Source organism: Lampetra fluviatilis, chromosome 17, assembly GCF_964198595.1.
Source record: "Lampetra fluviatilis chromosome 17, kcLamFluv1.1, whole genome shotgun sequence".
NCBI lineage: Eukaryota > Metazoa > Chordata > Hyperoartia > Petromyzontiformes > Petromyzontidae > Lampetra > Lampetra fluviatilis.
In genome coordinates, this window is record NC_136291.1 from 1,645,050 (window position 1) to 1,666,234 (window position 21,185).

The following is a 21,185-nucleotide window of genomic DNA, read 5'->3' on the forward strand; positions in this document are numbered from 1 at the left end:
CCAAATGTGGAAGGAAAAGCCGGAGGACCCGGAGAAAAATCCACGCGGCCAGAGAGAGACACGCAAACTACAAATATGCAGCAGGGGCCAGGGTCGCGATTGAACCCACTACCTCCTGTATACCAGGAGAGGTAGTTAACATCTCCTAGCCACTGCGATGATGATGAGAGAGAGAGACGCAAACTCTAAACATACAGCAGGCGTCAGGGTCGGGGTCGAACCCACGACCTCCTGCATACCAGGCGATGTAGTTAACATCTCTTAGCCACTGCGATGATGATGAGAGAGAAACACGCAAACTCCAAACATACAACAGGCGTCAGGGTCGGGGTCGAACCCACGACCTCCTGCATACCAGGCGAGGTGGTAGGGGATTGGGGAGGGAAATCCATCCGTCAGTGGATTGACGATGGCTGATGATTCATGATGTTCGTGTTTACACTTCAGTCTGCGCGGGTGGGAGATGTATCACCATCATCATGGTAATTCGCCATGACCTCTCCACTGCTGGATGAAGGATTATTCAAGCACAGTATGACGCGATTGGTCGTTGCATCGTAGGTATCATCGTGAGAGATGGAGGTGCGGATTGGGTGAGGATGTCATCGAGCAGTAGATTGACCACGGCTGTTATTTCTGTCGGTAGTTGCTGTTGCTGCTGCTGCTGTATGATGATGGATGCGTTAAATGTAATCTAGCCAAGATTCTGTGGAGTAATCTTTTGTTCCATCTCCATCGCTACTCGACGCGATTGCTTCATTAGACACACAAGTAGCGAACACGCTATTAATGACGGCAATTACTAGGCAGACACACGCAAAAAAAAAGATATGTCTTATTATGTTTTAATTTGTATTCATATGCAAGTCGTGGGGCTTTGTCAATTGAGTCACACTTTGGGATCCACGGTGTCGTAATTCAGAAGGAATCGCCTCGCTTCCGTATCGATTCGCGTGTATCGATTCATTGATAAATCCCGCCCCCCACCCCTCAAATCAATATCGACTCGTTAAAGGTGAAGGCGCAAGCCTGCAAATTCGCCTGCACGAGAGGCGGCTCGAGAGATTTTCCGTTTTGAAGTGGAGGGAACTTCCGGCCCAGACTGGCACGCTGACTCGAAGTGGTGGTGAGTGTGCCCACACTTTACAAGGACAAAGATCCCCCTTGTAGCCTCAACAGCCTGTTGGGGCAAGTGCTGTTCGCGAGCAGCACCTGTGAAGGCCGAGATGGGGGTGGGTGGCCAGCATCGCACCCGGCCGCCTTTGTCTCCCAAGTGGCGATGTTTACACACCGCACCAGGTTACTAATTTTGAGGCTCATCGTCACCGGTGTTGGCCGTAAGCGGGAATCGAACTCGGGTCGTCGGGTCTGTAGCGCGGTGCGCTAACCGTTGCGCCACCGCTCCCCCCACCACCCACACTTTACCCCACCACCACCACAACACCCGAGCAGCCGATCATAACCGCAACTGTGAACACATTTATACATCGCCTGCTGCTGCTGTTGCTCGGTGGACAGAGGCGATGAGGCAGCTTGATAGCTCATCGGATTCTTCCGGGATAAATCAAGATTGTGGTACGTGATAAACTCGCCAACCCCCCCCCCCCTCCACCGTTATGTCACCTGCCGCACCGGGAGATAGAACGGGCGACATGTGGACCGCAGGTTCCATTGAGATCGCCTGACAAATATTTGTCAATTATTATAATAAAATCCCAGGGTACTGTTGAGTCCATGGGGTGACGTTGTATCTCATACCCCCATTTTTACGCCCCCGCCCCTCCCTCCTTTTACGTCGTTTCGCACCTACGTCGTGACGTCAATACCACCGCTCCCCCATTTGCCATTTGCCGTCGCCTTCAACCCCACACTGACGTCGCTGACGGCAATCGTCCGTCCTTTCTTGTCTCCACCACCACCGCCACCTACTAACCACTTACTCACCCTGTCAATCGATTCGCAAGACGTCGTTTGCACATTCGTCGTCGCAACTTTCAGGAACGCATCCCACGACGTAAACCGGGGAATTGGTGTACCAATCGTTAAACGATTCCTCCCCCGCCCCCCTCGACCCCCCCTCCCCCGCCTCTCCCTCCTCCCACCGCTTAACCCCCACCCCTCCCTCCCCCACTGCTCAACTCCCCATCCCTCCCTCCCCCACCACCCATCCCTCCCCCGACCGCTAACCCCCCCACCCCTCCATTCCCCCACCGCTTACCCCCCCAACCCATCCGTAACAAATCCACGCGGCCACCCCGCTCGCGAGGGTTCACTCCATCGCTCCATCTCCTCGGTGGTGGTGGTGGCCTCTTCACAGACGCGTTCACCAATCCCTTGGCTTGGAGCCATTCCGTGGTGGTGGTGGTGGGTTGTGTGTGGGGGGGGGGGCTTTGGCTGCCTCCCGTTCACTCGGGGGGAAGGGAGGTGCGGGCATGTCGATGGATTAAGGGATGATGTGGGGGGTGGGATGGGGAGGGGTTCACGGGCATCTGTTCCGCTTGTACGTAAATAATGAAATAACTGCGTGAATGATGACAGAGAGAGAGATTAGCGAGTCGCGTTTATGCGCTCACACAATGAGTTTACCGCAAATCTCCCCCCCTTCCCGCTCCCCCCCCCGCCCCTCGTCCCTCGCTATCGCCGTGAGTGGGTGCGTGTGTAGGTCGACTCGGCATCAAATGAGTACCTGGTGCGATGTCTAAATATCGCCAACTAGGGGAGGCAAAGGCGGCCGTGCGTGGTGCTGGCCACCCACCCCCTCGTGCGCCGTGCTTGCCTTCACAGGTGCTCGCTAACAGCACTTGCCCCTACAGTTTGTTAAGGCTGTACGGGGGTGCATTGTCTTTGTACGTGTGTGTGTGTAATGGGGAGTGGTGGTGTAGTGGTTAGCGCACTACGCTACTAACCAGGCGCCTCGAGTTCGATTCCCGCTCACGGTCACCACCAACACCAGTGAATGTTATCTGAACCGGTTCTGGGTCTCCCCTAGGTCGACTCAGCCACTCATCCCCTCCCTGTGCAGTGACGGCCTTCATGGGTGCTACTCGCTAACGGAACTTTCCCCAACAGCCCGTTGAAGCTATACGGGGGTGGGGCGTGGGATCTTTATTTTTGTGAAAGGATCAATAAACTAAAATGTTGTCCGCATCACTGGTAGACTGGAATAGGTGACACGTGACTTCACAAAGTGGCTCTTCTTCAGAAGCGACCTGGCCGCAGATGACAGCTCGACGAACTGCGGCTTATCACGTGGGGGGACATTTACAGCGGCGACATTTATTTTTTCTTTCTCAAATCGCGTGAAGTCGGATTCTAAATGTGGACGAAAAAAAAACCCCGGAGAAAAATCCACGCGGCCACAGTAGTAGCCACAGCCGCACAGCGAGTGGTATACTGGATGTTGTGTGCCGGCGTGGGAGGGGGTGGAATTTAATATTTTATTGTCGGCTCTGAGACCGGGATGGAACCCCGCTGATGTTGAAGCCCCGAGCCGTGATCGTCTCGTGCTTTATGGAAACACATCTGTGACGCGGCGTGTGGCGAGTGGCGTGCCAGGTAGGGACGGGTCGAGCGGGCGAGACAAAGGTGGTTGAGCCGGGGGGGGGGGGTGGGTGGGGGGGAAGGGTTCATTGGTGGGTTGAGAGAGACGGGGGGCGCTGTGTAGTTCGTCTGCTCACAAGGCTGCCTGAGTTTTATTCCTGACCACGGTGGCTAGGAGATGTTAACTACCTCGCCTGGTATACTGGAGGTCGTGGGTTCGACACCGACCCTGACTCCTGCTGCTGTATATTTGGAGTTTGGGTCTCACTCATCATCATCACGGTGGCTAGGAGATGTTGACTACCTCGCCTGGTATACAGGAGGTCATGGGTTAGATCCCGACCCCGACGCCTGTTGCTGTATATTTGGAGTTTGGGTCTCTCTCTCTCATCATCATCACGGTGGCTAGGAGATGTTAACTACCTCGCCTGGTGGACAGGAGGTCGTGGGTTCGGCCCCGACCCCGACGCCTGCTGCTGTATTTTTGGAGTTTTCGTGTTTCTCTCCCCATGGTCACGTGGATCTTTCTCCGGGTCCTCCAGTTTTGTTCCCTCCACATTTACAAACAACACGCGCTGACAGTGTTTGGCTGCCGCTCTACATTTCACGTGACAAGCCACTTCCTTGAGCTATCAGTTGTCGGCAGGTCGATTCTGAAAAAAAAGGATAGAGAGCTCAGTGGACCTTAGCTGGTTAAATAAATTAAAAACATCGTCTCATAGCATTATCATAGTATCAGCGGCGAGCGAGATCTGACACCTTTGGTAGGCTACCTTCTTTAGGTCGACTCAGCCTCAAGCGAGTACGCAGTGCGATGTGTAAACAATTAGAACTCCTGCCCCAACAGCACATGCCCCAACAGCCTGTGAAGGCTGGAGGGGCGTGGGGACCTTTATCTTGTCTGTAGGTGCAAGGTACTTTGTGTGCTTGTAACTGAATGTCCGTTCCGTTTCGGGCATCGTCCCGGCTTCCTGACCCCCCCCTCTCCTCCCTCCCCGCTCCTGACCCCCCCCCCCCCCGCTATCTAGATCACGCTAACGCAATTATGCATGACAGCCCCCCTCCCAAACAATTTACCCCCCACTGCCCCCCCCCCCTCGCCCTCGGCGCGCATAAATCCACGCTTTTATTTTGCTTTGCGTTGATTTAAGCGCTCCATTTTCCGGCCTAATTTCCAGCATTGGTTAACGAATGTTTGTTTAATAAAAGAGGGGGGCTGGGAGCGTCCAGCCCCCCCCACCGTCACCCCCCCTCGCGACCCCCTCGCCCACCCCGACCCCCACCGAACACTAAACCAACATTACCACCACCACCACCACCACCACAACAACAACCGCGGTCTACATCGTAACCACCGCCGTTAACAGCATCAACAACGACCAGTTTTGTTGTTAGACAAGAAAACTATCGTTGACAAATACCACCATCGTCATCACTTCCTCCACACTACTACCACTCATCATGAACCATCATCATCACTAACAATCACTCATCATCCCACAAGTAATAGGTGATATCAATCTTAATTCTCTGCAGCATCATCATCATGATTACTCCGATCACTCTCGCCACTGCTAACCGCAACAGGGACATCATTACCTCTGCCGGACCTAAGAATGTAGAAGCGCAGCCCTGCAATGTCCCGCTCACTGATGTGCGGAAGAAGCCTCCGCCAGAGGCAGCTCTGGAGTGAGCCCCTCTAACCACTGCAGCTTGCGCCTTACCAGGACGCGCATCCAACAGAGACCCAACAGAGATGTGGGATCCTGCTTCGTTGTGTTTAGTAGTTTAGTGTCCTTACCCCAGCACGTCCCATTAGCACGGTTGGCTACGTACGGTGCAAACGAAATTCAACACACGTACGGAGATGCTGACTGCCAATGGACATGTGACAGTTCACCCGCAGCGCTGGTTCAAGCACGCTGCTGATGAGACACTGTTTGGCGAAACCGGTGCAGAGTTTGATTGTCTTCCCCGTCTCCTCCTCCCTCCTCTAATCATCTCCCACGCTCCCTCCCTCCCGTTGAGTCGCCCCAGTATCCCCGCCTCGTCTTACGCCGCGTGGCTGATGAGATGTGTAAAGCACACCGTCGTTGTATATGCAGAGACAAGATCTGCGTGCAGGAGGCGAATCGTCGTCGGCTTACTCTGAATCGTCGGCTTACTCTGAATAGAAATATCAAGAGCGAGTGTTCTCACCCCTTTTAGGGGGGCGCTGCGTATAGATGATGGGGGGGGGCTGGGGGGGGGCTTGGGGGGGAGGGTTGGGGGGCGGTGCGGGGTCTGTACCCTACTTTCTGGGGCCGGTCGCAATGTTCTTTCTTTACGTGACGCCTAAAGCGTAAGCAGCTTGTGTGGTTGTTCACTCCAAATCGGCGGATTAAGGTGAAGGATGCGGAGGAGTCTAATTCCGCCTCTGGCTGACTGCGGAATTTAGCGTGGTGGAGGCTTTTGCGGGGGTGGTGGTGGTGGTGGTGGGGGGGGGGATACGACGAGGAGGGAGGGGAAAGAGAGGGATGGAGACTTGGAGGAGAGGAGAGGGGAGGATGAGGTTGAGGAGCAGAGGAATAGGGGAGGAGGAAGATAGGGAAGAGGAGACGGAGGGGGGGGGGTATAGGAGGAAGGAGACACGACGAGGAGAGTGGAGGATGAGGAAGAGGCAGAGGAGAAGGGGAGAAAGAGGAGTAGGAGCAGAGGAGGTGATGAGGGGGACGAGGAGAAGAGGGGAGGAGGAAAAGATGGCGTGGGGGGAGAGCAACACTCTTAGTCCTCCGGTTTTTTTTTTAAATCCTCCTCCCCCCTCCCTCCCCCTCTTCCTCCTCCTCCTCCTCCTCACCACTCCACTTCGCGGGCACTCATCATTAACACGAGCCATCGATTCATCATCGATTCACATCGATGACTTGCCACTCACCGCCGCCGCGTGCATCAAGTGGCAAGCAACTGTTCCTCCTTGATTGCCGGAGGGTCGCGACAAAAACAACAACATTCAGTGGCGTCACCGCGGAGCTTGTGCCAGGCTAGGTGCACGTTGAGGCTATCAAGTGAAATGTCGAAGTCTCGCCGCTGGCACGAGGTCACGGGATAGACGCATGCGCCATGGGTTGACTGACTGAGATGACCGGAAAATGTATGTACACCGTACGAATGCTGGACGTCTTTGTCACCGTGCGTAGCCAACCGCGCTAATCGAAGGTGCAGGCGAAGGACAACAAACACTAAACACGAGAAGCAGTTCTAAAGAAATGAGTTTTTCAATCGAGAAATGCACCACCTGTGCCCCCTGCTGTGCCAACTCTGGTGTCGCTCCGCTCGTCGTCTTGAGCGGTCCCTCCTCCGCCCCCCTCCCCCCTCCCCCCCTCGTCGTTGTTGGAGGGCGACAGCCTCCCGACCGCCCCGACAGCGTCCTTCACGAGCATCCGATCTTGACACGGTCCCCTCTTCCACGACGACCGTGGAGCACGCTGAACCGCGCTCGAACGCGACACGGCGGATGCGCGTTCCACTGTTCCATCAACGGATGAGCAAAGAATCGCCCAACTTTGACCCTGGAGAAGTCCAAACCATCCCAGCAAGTCACCGATGAACGCTCCATCCACGCACGTTCTGGCGATGTCGCTGGAAAACGCACTGCGTCAACCCCACATCATTGGACTGGATGAGGAACATTTGCATTCATTTATGACGATAATTAAGACGAAAGAATAACCTGTTGCTTTTCACAATGCCATACGAAAGAATACGAAGAAGAACGGGAATCGGCACAAGTCCACTCGGCTTCACACCGCTCTGTACCGCATCTGTCACTCCTGCGGTGGTGGGGGTACGGTCACCAAAACAAGAAGGAGATACATTCGTGTTGCTTTGGACACCTCTCCAGAACTCGGAAAAGTTGAACTCGATCGCCGATTCCGAAGCGCGATTTTTGTTAAAAAAAATAATCAACTTCTCGCGCGCCGTTTGTATCCCGCGTGAGCGCGCGGCGGTCTGAGCAACGTCATCCGTGGAGGCGCATTGCCACCTGAAGGGCGAGGCGAGGAATAGCAGCACGCGCCAACGCGAACGTCATCACCCAGGCGGCTGCTTCTGCTGTTGCTGCTGCTCAACTCGGTGATGCTGTTGCTGAACTGGCAATGGTAGAGAGAGAAAATGAGATACACAGCAAGATAGACATTGGGAGAGATACAGGGGGAAGGGAGAGATACGTGGTGAGAGATACACAGCAAGCGAGACAGGGGGAGAAGATACATAGATATCGACTCAGGGAGGTAGACGCAGGTAGAGAAGGAGAGAGACGCGGGATGAGAGATGCACAGAGAGAGAGACGTGGCGAGAGATGCACAGGGAGATAGAGACAGGGAGAGAGACATACACGGGGAGAAAGACAGAACCACAGACAGGTAGACACGTATAGACATGGAGAGAGAGAGAGACGGAGGGAGGGACACAACAACAACAACCACCGGTCACCACTCAGTGGCGGTGATGTCACTTGTGCCAGGCTAGGTGCACCTTGAGGCCACGTAAAGTGTCGAATGATCGCTGCTGGCAGGAGGTCACGGGACTGACCCAGGTGCCATGGGTCGACTGACTGAGATGATTGGCAGATGCACCACCTGTGTCCCCCTACTGTGCCAACTTGCTGAGATTTATCCGCAGCGGCGCTCCGCTCGTTGTTGTGAGCGTCGCTCCTCCGCCGTTGTTCGCAGGCAGCTGCCTCCCAGCTGGCCAGTAGCGTCCCGCACGAACCTCCTCTTCCACAGAGGGGCGCATGGGGCACCGAGAGACAGAGAGACAGAGAGACAGAGAGACGATCGATGTGCCGGCGTGATAACCACGTGCGACGCGCCGCCAATCTGGAGCGAATGGGTCAAGTGAATGTGAGTTTGATCAACGCGACTCTCAAGTTTCAACTTCAAGTTCATGTATTAGGTATAGCCCTGTGAGCCATTCGGCTCTTGAATCGGGTGCAACCGCAACAAACAAAAAAGCAAAAACATGAACAAGAAAACATCTTAAAGTGACTCTGTGACTAAGTGCAAACATAAAATCCAAGAAAAGACAGCAAAATATTGCAGAAAAAGCACCGTACACCAACGCTGTGTGCAAAAATCCAAGTGGGATGCAAGTCAAACAACAACAACCACAAGACAACCCCGTACTACAACAACAAACAAACATGGCCAAACCAAAAAAACTTTTCGAAATCACCAAAGATAAAGCCATAAAAGCAATGAAACAGTGATCATAGGAACTGTGACCGAATTTTCACAATAAACAACATGAACAACATGTATCATCAGACCCTGCAGCCATAGCTGGCTGCATGAGTCACTCCACAACAGCAGGAGCATCAGTCGGAGTTTCAATATTTTTCATTGCACCTTTCTCTATCGCTTCTCTCAGCAAGGACCACGCTCCTCACTCCTCCTGACTCCTCTTGATCGCACGCCGAGGACTGGGGCTGGCTGTTTTTTCTCATCGGCCGAACTACCCATCCACCTACCCACTCACTCCGCACATTCACTTGCCTACCCATCCACCCGGTCGTTCACCTACCCACCCACCTACCAAGTCACTGACCCACCCATCTACTCGTCTACCCATGCACCCACTAACCTACCTACTTACTCACTCACCTACCCACTCATTCACAAAATGTATCGTTAGATCGCGGGAGATGGCAATGGCAGGGGTGGTGGGGGGTGTGGACAGGGGAGGCCTTCATCCAGCAGTGGACAGAACACGGCTGATGATGAATTGTTGTCGTTGTTGACTTTGGACAGAGCTGAGCGATGAGGTGTTGCGCCTGCTGGGGGATGGGCAGCAGCTGCAGCACAGCAACAAGGACAGGGGGGGTCGGGGGTCACGGACGGAGAGGGACTGCCCCTTCTGCGCGAAGACGTTCCGCAGCTCGCACCACCTGAAGGTTCACCTACGCACGCACACAGGTGAGCTTCAGCACGCACACCAGTGAGCTTCAGCACGCACACAGGTGAGCTTCAGCACGCACACAGGTAAGTTGCAGCGATCGTCAGGCGCGGCCGAGGAGCCGTGGCACGTGCTTTCACGCCCGCTTTGTCGATCGACGGCAAGGATCCCCCCCGTTTAGCCTCGCCCGACTTTTTGGGGCAAGCGCAGTTAGCGAGTAACACCGACGAAGGCCGGCACGGCACACGATGGCGTGGGTGGCCAGCGCCGCGTCTTTTGTCTCCCGAGTGGCGATGTTTTTACACAGCGCACCGGTTACTCATTGGAGGCTGAGTCGACATAGGGGTGGGTGGGGGGGAGGGCAGGACCAGTTCACAAAATCGACACCGGTGTTGATGGCCCGGAGCGATAATCGAACTCGGCTGTCCAGGGGGTTCGAGCACAGCACGCGAGCCAGTAACCCGCGGCGGCCGCTTGAGGCGCTACGACTCTCGCGAGGCAGACGTGACGACTCAGAACGCGCCCTCCTGCTCCTCCGTGAAGCGGACCATCGCGTGCACGTCACGGGTCACATGGCGCCCAACGTAGTTTGCGCGGCACACGGTGGTGGTGAGATGTTAACCACCTCGCATGGCGTGCAGGAGGTTATGGGTTCGATCCCGGCCGGTGACGCCTGCGGTATATTTGGATTTGCGGTGTCAAACTCCGCTGTGGTCACGTGGGTTTTTGTCTCCGGGTCCTCCGGTTTTCCCCTCCACATTTAGAAGCGTGCGATGAGCGTATTTGGCTGCTGTACATTGCCACGTGATGAGCTACTTCGTTGGGCTATCATCTGTGGCCAGGTGACTTCTGACAAAGAGCTGCATTGCTCATTGGGACCTTACCTGCTACAATACAAATAATTTGTTGTTAGTTTAGGGTCAATAATGACCGGAGTGAGCGACATTCACACGCTGTCCTTCTGCGTGTACCCCCCCCCCTCCCCCCCCGCAACAGGGGAGCGTCCGTACAAGTGCCCGCACTGCGAGTACGCGGGGACTCAGTCCTCCTCCCTCAAGTACCACCTGGGCCACTACCACCGCTCGGTGGCCACGCAGAGCACCGCTTCGCTCAAGGCCCTGCTCGCGCTCAACCACCAGGCCCCGGTGACCACCGCCGCCGCCGCTGCCTCGGCGGCCGCTTCCGCCGCCTCGCCGCGCGGAGCCGCCACGGGTCGCAACAACTCCTGCTCCTCGTCGACGTCGACGGCTACGTCAGTGTACCGTGACGCGGCCGGCTTTCGAAGGAGCCTGCCGGTGCCGGCGTTCGACGGCGAAGCCAGGACGGCGGGGCAGTTCCGGCCGCTGGGCTTCCTCGAGCGCAAGTTGGTGGCAGCAGTGGGTGGCCACGGCCGTGGCGGCGGCGGCGGTGGCGGCGGTGGTTTTGCGGAGGGCTCGGAGAATGGCGGTGCTAGCGCTGCCACTGTCCATGGTGCTGATGGGGTCGCTGGAGTTCTCCGCGGTGCCGGCGAGGCTGTCCGTGGCGCTGCTGGCACGGCCGCCGCTGCTGGTGGCGGCACTCGGTGTTTCCGCACCGCCCAGGTGTTCTCGGCCGAGCAGTGGAACAGCGAGCGCCGGTGCCAGCGGCGCGCCGACGGCCTTCAGCACGAGCCGCTCGACCTCTCGGTGAAACCACGCCGGGTCGCCAGGGCGCCGCGGCATCCCATCGCCGAGCACCCGCACGCACCGCCGGCACCGCCGCAACCACCGCCACCGCCGCCGGCAAGGAGCTACCGCGCTATCGCCACCGGCGCCAGCACCGCGCTGCCGTCGTCGAGAGCCGACGAATCGAGACTCCGCGTCTCTTCTGCCACCGCCAATGCCACGTCCGGGCGGACAGGCCCCCCACTGCTGAGCTCCGGCGAAAGCTCCGGCAAACGCGGGCCACTCGTTGCGACGCCGGCTGGCCGCACGGGCCCACCCCCGCTCATGAAGGCCCGGTACTGCCCACCGCTGGCCCGGCACGGCTGCCAAGTGGGCGGTGGCCGCGATGGTTACGGTAGCGGTGGCGGTGGTGGTGTTTACGGGGCCGGTGGCGGCAGCGGTGGTGGTGGTGGCGCTGGCGGTAAGAGGAGTGTCGTTGGCAAACCGAATGGCGCGCTGTGTGGCAGGCGGGGCGATGCGGCCGCCGTTGCGGAATTCTCCCGGCAGCTGGGCCTCCTCTCCGCACCGGCGCACACGGCGCAGAAGCCAGCGTCGCTGTCCTCCCCTTCCTCCTCTTCATCCTCTTCTTCCTCATCCACGTCTTCGCCGCCATCGATCGCGGGACACAAGGACGAGGAGGAGGAGTCGGCGGCGGCTGCGACGTCGAAGGCGTCAGCGACGGAGGCTTCATCAGCACTGCCGTCGTTGGAGACTTCGGCCTGTGCCCGGGCCGTGACGGGGGAGCAGCAGCAGCAGCAGCAGCAGCACGAGGAGCAGCAGGAGAGTGAGGGGAGAGTGAGTGGCCTGGACAAGACGTGGGAGTGGCTGCGCTCGAGTCTGCCCAGCCTGGCCGGCCTCGAGATCCCCACGCGCTGGGTGCTGGAGGCGGCGGCGGTGGCAGCGGCCGGAGGAGGAGGCGGAGGGGATGAAGGAGAAGGAGGCGGAGGGGGTGAAGGAGGAGGAGGCGGAGGGGGTGAAGGAGGAGGTGGAGGAGCTGCGAGCGACCAGGACGGAGTGGACGGATCTCTGTACTTGTCCAGCGAAGGTAGGCCTGGTGCTTAATCACGGCGGCGGTGGTGGTTGCATTCGCCGATCGTCGTTGCAGAGGTCCGCGGTTCGGGCCCGGCAGGCCGCCCTGGTTAGTACGCAGGATCCTAGCGCCATCCATCGTCAGTGACAGATCAAGCCCCTCACCTGGTGCAGACTCTCACCTGGTTCAGTCTCTCACCTGGTTCAGTCTCTCACCTGTTTCAGGCTCTCACCTGTTTCAGACTCTCACCTGGTTCAGTCTCTCACCTGGTTCAGTCTCTCACCTGGTTCAGTCTCTCACCTGTTTCAGACTCTCACCTGGTTCAGTCTCTCACCTGGTTCAGTCTCTCAGCTGTTTCAGGCTCTCACCTGGTGCAGACTCTCACCTGGTTCAAACTCTCACCTGGTGCAGACTCTCACCTGTTTCAGGCTCTCACCTGGTGCAGACTCTCACCTGGTTCAAACTCTCACCTGGTGCAGACTCTCACCTGTTTCAGGCTCTCACCTGGTGCAGACTCTCACCTGGTTCAGTCTCTCACCTGGTTCATTCTCTCACCTGGTTCAGACTCTCACCTGGTTCAGTCTCTCACCTGGTTCAGTCTCTCACCTGGTGCAGACTCTCACCTGGTTCAGTCTCTCACCTGGTCCAGTCTCTCACCTGTTCAGACTCTCACCTGGTTCAGTCTCTCACCTGTTCAGTCTCTCACCTGTTCAGACTCTCACCTGGTTCAGACTCTCACCTGCCTTCTCCCCCATTTTCTCCCCCAGCTTTGTTTTAAAGCGTAGAGCAGAGTCGGTCTCCTCCACATCCTCCTCCTCCACCATCTCCTCCTTCTACCCCCAACTCCTGCTCCTCATCCACCTGCCCACCTCATCCACCTGCCCACCTCATCCACCTGCCCACCTCATCCACCTGCCCACCTCATCCACCTGCCCACCTCTTCCTCCTCCTCGTAGGGAGTCGGTGGGGTGCTGCGTGGTGGTTCTCGTGTTTACTCGCCGGCGCCCTGGTTATGATTCCATGTGACACTGCTATTATCGGTAATTGAATGCCCTCCCATGCATAAGACAGCCTGTGACAACCAAATGATTCGGTGCTCTAATTTTGATTAAAGTGGCATGGATTTAAGTCGGAAAATTGCTGCAGGCGAACTGGGGAGCGGCGGTAAGTGGTGGGAAGGGGGCGGTTCGCGAGTTTAATTGATGAACAGTGACAAGGGGTTCCGTGTCTCTCTCCCTTTATCTCTCTCTCTCTCTCCCCCGCCACCCCTCCCCCTCCTTCCCTTACCTCCCTCTTTATAGTAAAATAATAAAATGACGACTTTTATTTATATGTAGGTTTTTCTTATTCTTCTCTCTCCCTCCAACTCTTAACAAATCAACTCCCTAATGGGAGCTGTGGAGTAGCGGGGGATGTTTATCCCCCCCCCGCGGCTGGGTGATGGTGATGGGGGGGGGGGGTCTGGTGGGGGGGTATGGAGAGACGAGGATTGGTGATGTTGTGGAATGGAAGTGATGGATGCGATGTGGATGACCTGGAACAATGGACGGACTGATGCGGCGGATTGTGATGGTGGTGATGGAGGTGATGGGTTGAGGGGGAGTTGGGATGAAGGTTGGGTTGGGGGGCGGGGAGCCGAGGGGGGGGGGGCACGGGGTGATGTTGGGGAGGCGACGGTTACGATGTGTGGACTCGGTGATGGAGGAGATGTGATCGTGACGGTGATGGGGGTAGTGCTTGGTTTGATAGCGATTAGAAACCACACATATACACAATGACATACATACACTCGTACGCATAAGAGGTCAGACATCCCCTGCGTCGCCTTAACAGACTGTTCGGGCAAAGTGCTGTTAGCGAGTAGCACCTCATGAGCACCACGGCTGACCGCCTTTGTCTCCCAAGTGGCGAAGTTTGCACATCACATCAGGTAAACATTTGAGCCTGAGTCGACATAGGGGAGGCCCAGCACCGGTACAGATATTCGTCAGAAGTGTTGGTCGTGAGCGGGAATCGAACTCGGGTCGCCGGGTTCTGTAGCGCATGCCTGCTGATAAGGACATGAACAACATTGCCACTCAAAATGTTCCACTGTGTCTTCCCAAGAATAGTGAATCCATCTGTGTGGATTAAGAATGAGCGCTATCCCAGAGCAATCGTCGGAGGTAGTTCGGATGATGTCTGTGACCTGCGTGTGTTCTAATGATGTATTTATTGCGTGATTGTATATTTGTCTGTGCGGTTGTGTGTTTGTATATCTGGCTCGATGGCTGTGTGGCTGTATGTGTAGTAGTGTGGTTGTATGTGTGATTGGCTGTGTGGTTATATGGTTGTATGTGTGGTTGTGTGGTTGTATGTGTGGTAGTGTGGTTGTATGTGTGGTAGTGTGGTTGTATGTGTGGATGTGTGGTTGTATGTGTGGTAGTGTGGTTGTATGTGTGGTAGTGTGGTTGTATGTGTGGTAGTGTGGTTGTATGTGTGGTTGTGTGGTTGTATGTGTGGATGTGTGGTTGTATGTGTGGTAGTGTGGTTGTATGTGTGGTGAGCTGTGTGTGTGGTTGTATGCGTCGTCGGCTGTGTAGGTGTGTGTGTGTGGTGGGCTGTGTGTAGTTGTACGTGTAGTAGGCTGTGTGGTTGTATCTCTGGCTGTGTGTTTGTATGTATGTGTGCTGGGTTGTGTGGCGGTGTGGCTGTGTGGTTGTGTGGCTGTGTGGTTGTGTGGCTGTGTGGTTGTGTGGTTGTGTGGGTGTTTGGGTGTGTGGGTGTTTGGGTGTGTGGTTGTGTGGCTGTGTGGTTGTGTGGTTGTGTGGGTGTTTGGGTGTGTGGTTGAGTGGCTGTGTGGTTGTGTGGCTGTGTGGTTGTGTGGGTGTTTGGGTGTGTGGGTGTGTGGTTGAGTGGCTGTGTGGTTGTGTGGCTGTGTGTTTGTGTGGTTGTGTGGGTGTTTGGGTGTGTGGTTGAGTGGTTGTGTGGATGTGTGGCTGTGTGGTTGTTTGGGCGTGTGGTTGAGTGGTTGTGTGGGTGTTTGGGTGTGTGGTTGAGTGGTTGTGTGGGTGTTTGGGTGTGTGGTTGAGTGGTTGTGTGGGTGTGTGGTTGTGTGGCTGTGTGGCTGTGTGGTTGTTTGGGCGTGTGGGTGCTCAAAATGTCACCCCCCCCAATATATTGCTTTTAAATAGATGTCTGTTTATATGATTGTGGTTATGGTTGTACTTTATAAATCCCTTATCTCTGCCATTACATACAATGAAAAAAGAAAAGGTAAAAAAGAAAAAAAACAGAGCAATGTAATGCAATACACTATTATACATTATTGTAAAAACATAAATAAAAAGTCCATCCTATGTGTTAGTTAATTTAAAAATTATTTTAGGCAGGTAATTCGTTTTCAATTTTAGATTTTTTTCTGGGGGGGGACCCCCAGACTCCCTGGAAGATGTGGTCCCCCCCAATGTTGACTCCATGTCTACGGCCTTGGAGAGCGCGATAGGAGGGCAAATGAAGAGAGAGAGATATGGGAGATGTATTAGAGATGGGGGAAGAAGGGAAGAGAGAGATATGGAGGTGAGAGAAGGGGCTGGTCAACGTGCTCGTCGGCTACGCCAAGCTCGCCATTTACAGGGCGAGGAAGGTGGCCCTGGAGGGGAAACGTCCGGCCAGCAGCCTGAGCATCTTTTGCGCTCTGGTCGGAGCCAGGGTGTGGCTGGAGTTCCGCCATACGCGGCTGACCCACGCCGTGCCGGCCTTCAAGGAGCAGTGGGCGATGGAGGAGGCCGTGTGCTCGGTCGCAGATGACGGGGAGCTCTGGATGCTGATATGAGCTACCCGTCGGAGGCCGTTGGACTGCGAGAAGGGCTGCGTGCAGAACGAGAGACAGCGAGAGAGTGAGCGAGAGAGTGAGCGAGAGGTGGGGGGTTACATAAAGCAAAGTTATTAAAAATAAATTACGAAATGATGAACGAAGCAAAATGCCGACTATACCGAGTATCTTCTTGTTTCCACTGATCGTAAAAAAAATAGAGGAGGGTGAAGAGGGAACGGGATGTGAGGAGAGATGAGCGAAGAGGAGAGATAGTGGGAGAGTAATGGATCAGAGAGGAGAGGAAAGACGAGATACGGGGAGAGATATATAGTGTGTATATATATCGAGGAATGGATTGAGAGATGGAGAGATGAGAGGACAGGGAGGAGGACAGGAGATAATAGAGGAGGAAAGAGGAGAGATCGATAGAGAAAGAGAGACTTTTGACTTTTAAACAACTTTTATTGCCGACAGCAGCAACAGCACTGCAGGCGATTCCGAAATGAAACACACAAAGTCACCAGCAAACGAATAATCGCTATAAATCCACCCGCTGTGGCGCTAAATGCAGTGCGCAAAACACGAAAGAAAAGTCACGTGGTGGTGGTGGTCATCGCGCACGCCACGGTGACGAGCGAGCGCTTCAGAAGGTGAACACGAGGGTGCCGTCCACGCTGGTACAGAGAGGGGCTTTATCCGGCTCCCCAGCGTTCGGAGAAGACGTGCACATCACCGACATGTGTGTGGTACGCGTGCTCCAGCCGGAGCCGCGCCTTGAGCAGGCCCCTGACAGCATCTTTTTCCTCGTTCTGTACACCGCCATCTTCGCTTGAGCACAGGCGAAGTTGGCGAGGTCATAGAGACAGAGAGAGAGGAATGGATGTCCAGGAGGAGAGGGGAGGGAGACGGTCAGGTGGGAAGGGGTGGCGGGGATGAGGCTGGGCAGGAGCGAGGCCTGGGTGGTCTTCTTGGGAGCTCCTGCTCCTATTACTACTGAAGCTGCGACTGCTCCAATAAGCACGGTTGGATATGTACGATGAAAAAGAAGTTCAACATACATACGTACTGCTGCTACTACTGCTGTTACGACTGCTGCTGCTACTGCTACTACTGCTGCTGCTGTTACTGCTGCTACTACTGCTACTACTGCAACTACTGCTACTGCTGCTACTACTGCTGCTGCTACTACTGCTACTACTGCTACTACTGCTACTACTGCTACTACTGCTGCTGCTGCTACTACTGCTGCTGCTTCTACTGCTGCTACTGCTGCTGCTGCTACTGCTGCTGTTACTACTGCAACTACTGCTGCTGTTACTGCGACTACTGCTGCTGCCACGTCACGTGCACGGTGGTGCCATGGCGATGATGATGTGTGATGAAGTGTGATGATAATGCGTCTGATTCGGGTCTCCCAGGGTGAGGGGTGCGTGTCTCCGGACTGCCTACGCGGGGGAGACTTCCCGCCACACTTCATCGCAATTATCGTTGACGCGTCTCAACAGACGTTCCTCCTCCTCCTCCGCTGAACGTTTCAATTCATTAGAATAATTAATGAGAGCTGCCCCCGTGCATTATCGTCATCATCATCGTCTTCATCTTTGTACTCATCGTCTTTGTTCGTCTCAACAACCCACCCACTCACCTAACCACCCACCCACTCACCTACTCACTCACTCACCCACTCATTCACTCACTCACCCACCCACTCACCTAACCACCCACTCGCCTAACCACCCACTCATTTATTCACTCACTGACCAAGCTATTCACCTAACTCACTCACTAACTTACTCACTCGGTCACACACTCACCTACCCACTCACTCACTCACTGACCAGTCGACTCATTCACCAAGCCATTCACGTACCCACTCACCCACCCACCTATTCATTCACCCATCCACTCACTAATTCACCGACACACCCACTCACTCACCTACTCACCAACTAACAAAGGCAAAGATCCCCCATAACAGGCTGTAGGGGCAAGTGCTGTTCGCGAGCACCTATGAAGGCCGGCACGGCACACACGGGGGTAGATGGCCAGCACCACGCCCTGCCACCTTTGTTTCCCTAGTTGCGATGTTTTTTTCAGATAATCGTCACTGGTGTTGACCGTGAGCTGGAATCGAACCCAGGTCGCCGGGATGGTAGCGGAGCGTGCCAACCGTTGCACCACCGCTCCTGCCACCCGAGTTTTAGTTGGGTTAGGAGGCCTTCATCTATAGCAGTGGGTAGATCATGGCTCGTGATGGTGATGATGAAGATGGTCATGATGATCGTGATGATTGTTTAGTACGCAGACGATGAAAGGGTTAAGGATTTGGGAGAAGATGTGACATCCCGTAACTGAAGACCCCAAGAGTCTCTCAACCTCATCCCCCCCTCCCCCCCGTACCCCAGTGTAAGTGGGGGATGTAGAGGCACTCCATTTTAAAAAGTGTCGTTAGATTCAATTAGCCTTACCTGTGCAAACACTGCCAACTGACAGCCATTAGTTCACGGTGAACACTTGCATTTGGAAATTCCGAGTGCGCGCGCGTGCGCGCGTGCGTGCGCGTGCTATGCAGGGGAGCGGTGTCGCAGCGGTTAGCGCAGTGGTTAGCACGACTAAAGCCACCGCGGCCCGCTCAGCACGGCCACCAGCACCGGTGACGATTATCTGAGCCGGTCCTGGGCCTCCCTTAGGTCGACTCGGCTTCAGACGAGTATCTGGTGCGGTGTAAAAAAAAAAAAATCGCCAAAAGGGAGACAAAGACGGCCGGGAGTGCTTCAGACCACGTGATCCCCCCTCGTGTGTCGTGCCGCCCTTCAAAGCCGCTGCTCGCTAACAGCACTCGCCCCAACAGTTCTGTTGAAGGCTACACGGAAGGGGGGCGGAGGGGGGGGGTTGTCGTTGTGCACGCGTGTTACGATGTGAGCGGTGGCGCAGCGGTTAGCGTGCACAGCGCCACGAAACCCCAAGCGGACCCGAGTTCGATTCCCGCTCACGGCCTCGACATTCAGTGACGCGATATCTGAACCGGCCCTCGTCCTGCGAGACAAAGGCGGCCCGGCGCCGGTGACAACCACACCGCCATGGGTGCTATTCGCTTAAACAGCACTTGCCCCGGCAGTTCTGTTTAATGCTATACAGGGGACCTTTATCTTTGGGTACATTTCCATGCACATCCCCTCCCCACACACGCACGCCTCTCTCTCTCTCTCACTGCCTCTCTCGTCTCTCCAACACCAGCCATTACTCACACGCGTTTTAATTATTCATTTTAATTACTTTTTAATATTCGTCTCAAATTGGATTAGGAAATGTAGCTTTCATACCTTTTATTTTCGCTAAGCGAGATTTGATTGCGGTAATTCTAAAGAGGCCCCGCCGGTTTTTCGCGCAGAGCCGGGGAGACAGCGGAGAGATGAGGGGTGGGGATGAGGGGGGGGGGTCACTGGGGGGCAGGGGGGGTCACTCGGGTGCGAGGGGGGGGCAGGGGGGACGGTCGTGGATACTCGAGCGATGTCCTTGAAGGTGGCACCACGACACGAGCGGTGTAACGTGGAGATGCGGCGAAAGAGATGATGGATCGGTTGACGATGTTGGTTGATGTTCGTCACGGTGGTTGGTTGGTGGTCACAGAAGATCGCTACGCCGCGCTACGAACTCGGTGACCCGAGTTCGATTACCGCTCACGGCCAAAGCCGTTGACTATTATCTGAACCGGTCCTAGGCCTCCTCTTCATAGGTGCTCGCTAACAGCACTTGCCCCTACAGTCTGTTAAGGCTATACGGGGGATCTTTGGTGGTGATGGTAGTGATGGTGGTGGTGATGGTCGTGGTGGTGGTAGTAGTGATGGTAGTTGGTGGTGGTAGTGGTGGTGGTAGTGATGTTAGGTGGTGGTGGTAGTGATGTTAGGTGGTGGTGGTGGTAGTGGTGGTGGTAGTGGTGGTGGTGGTTTTGGTGTTTCAGCTCTCTGGACCTGTGCTTGGCAGCCGTGATATACGGTACTGGACATGTCCACGATGGTCCAGATGTCTTGTGACACCCATTTAATTCTCTAAAACGTAATACATATTAACGTCATGTTTATTTAAAACAGAAATTATATATGCAGAGGGAAAAAAAACACACACGTCCGGGGTCAATTAATTGATTCTAGATTTGAAGCTTTCGTGACTGCAAGGAATCATATTCTTAGGTTTTTTCGGTAAAGTCACGTAGGTAAAACATCAAAATTAATGAATTAGCTGCCTTGATGCAGCTAATTCGGCTGTGACGGTCCCACCTGATGACGGAGACTTGTGTTGCCTCCGAAACGTCGTGATTTTTGTTTTATTTTATTTTCATTAATTTTGATGTTTTACCTACGTGACTTTACCGAAAAAACCTAAGAATATGTCAATTAATTGTTCAGAGTATTTGCGTGATGTCAGTTTTCACATGATGACGATACGCCACTTTAAGATAACATTTGTGATCGCCTCAGTGAGCCTTAGCCTGGATAAAATAAAAACAAATATAATTTAATTCGGGGCGGGGGGGTCACAAGACACCTGGACCACCCCCTGCACACCGCATTTATATACCTACAACACACACAAACCGTGACCACGAGCAAGGCGAGTCGGTGATGTAATTGAGTGGAGGCAGCGAGAGAGCGCGTGGGACTGGGGCCCCCTCGCCCATGGCGATCGCCGAGGCTGATCAGCGCCAGGACAGCAGAGAGCGCTGTCGGGTCGCGCGTCAAACCAGCCCAGACGCATTGCCACTGGGGCTACGGGGGCTGGGGTTCAGGCTCAGGTGCAGGCTGAGACTCTAGCTGGGGTTCAGGTTGAGGTACAGGCTGGGACTCTAGCTGGGGTTCAGGCTAAGGTGCAGGCTGGGACTCTAGCTGGGGTTCAGGCGAAGGTAAAGGCTGAGACTCTAGCTGGGGTTCAGGCTAAGGTGCAGGCAGAGACTCTAGCTGGGGTTCAGGATAAGGTGCAGGCTGAGACTCTAGCTGGGGTTCAGGCTAAGGTACAGGCTGAGACTCTAGCTGGGGATCAGGTTAAGGTGCAGGCAGAGACTCTAGCTGGGGTTCAGGCTAAGGTACAGGCTGAGACTCTAGCTGGGGTTCAGGCTTAGGTGCAGGCTGAGACTCTAGCTGGGGTTCAGGATAAGGTGCAGACAGAGACTCTAGCTGGGGTTCAGGTTAAGGTGCAGGCAGAGACTCTA

The 21,185-nt window shown here is 55.2% G+C and overlaps 1 protein-coding gene across 1 annotated transcript in view; it reads left to right on the forward strand.

The window, feature by feature from the left end:
• LOC144936968 (uncharacterized) overlaps positions 1-21,185 on the forward strand; it is a 111,696-nt gene that overhangs the window by 83,614 nt on the left and 6,897 nt on the right. Inside the window, exons 8-9 of the mRNA XM_078864225.1 lie at positions 9,327-9,491; positions 10,468-12,198. Of these exons, the coding sequence (XP_078720351.1) occupies positions 9,327-9,491; positions 10,468-12,198 (1,896 nt within the window). The remainder of the gene's footprint in view (positions 1-9,326; positions 9,492-10,467; positions 12,199-21,185) is intronic.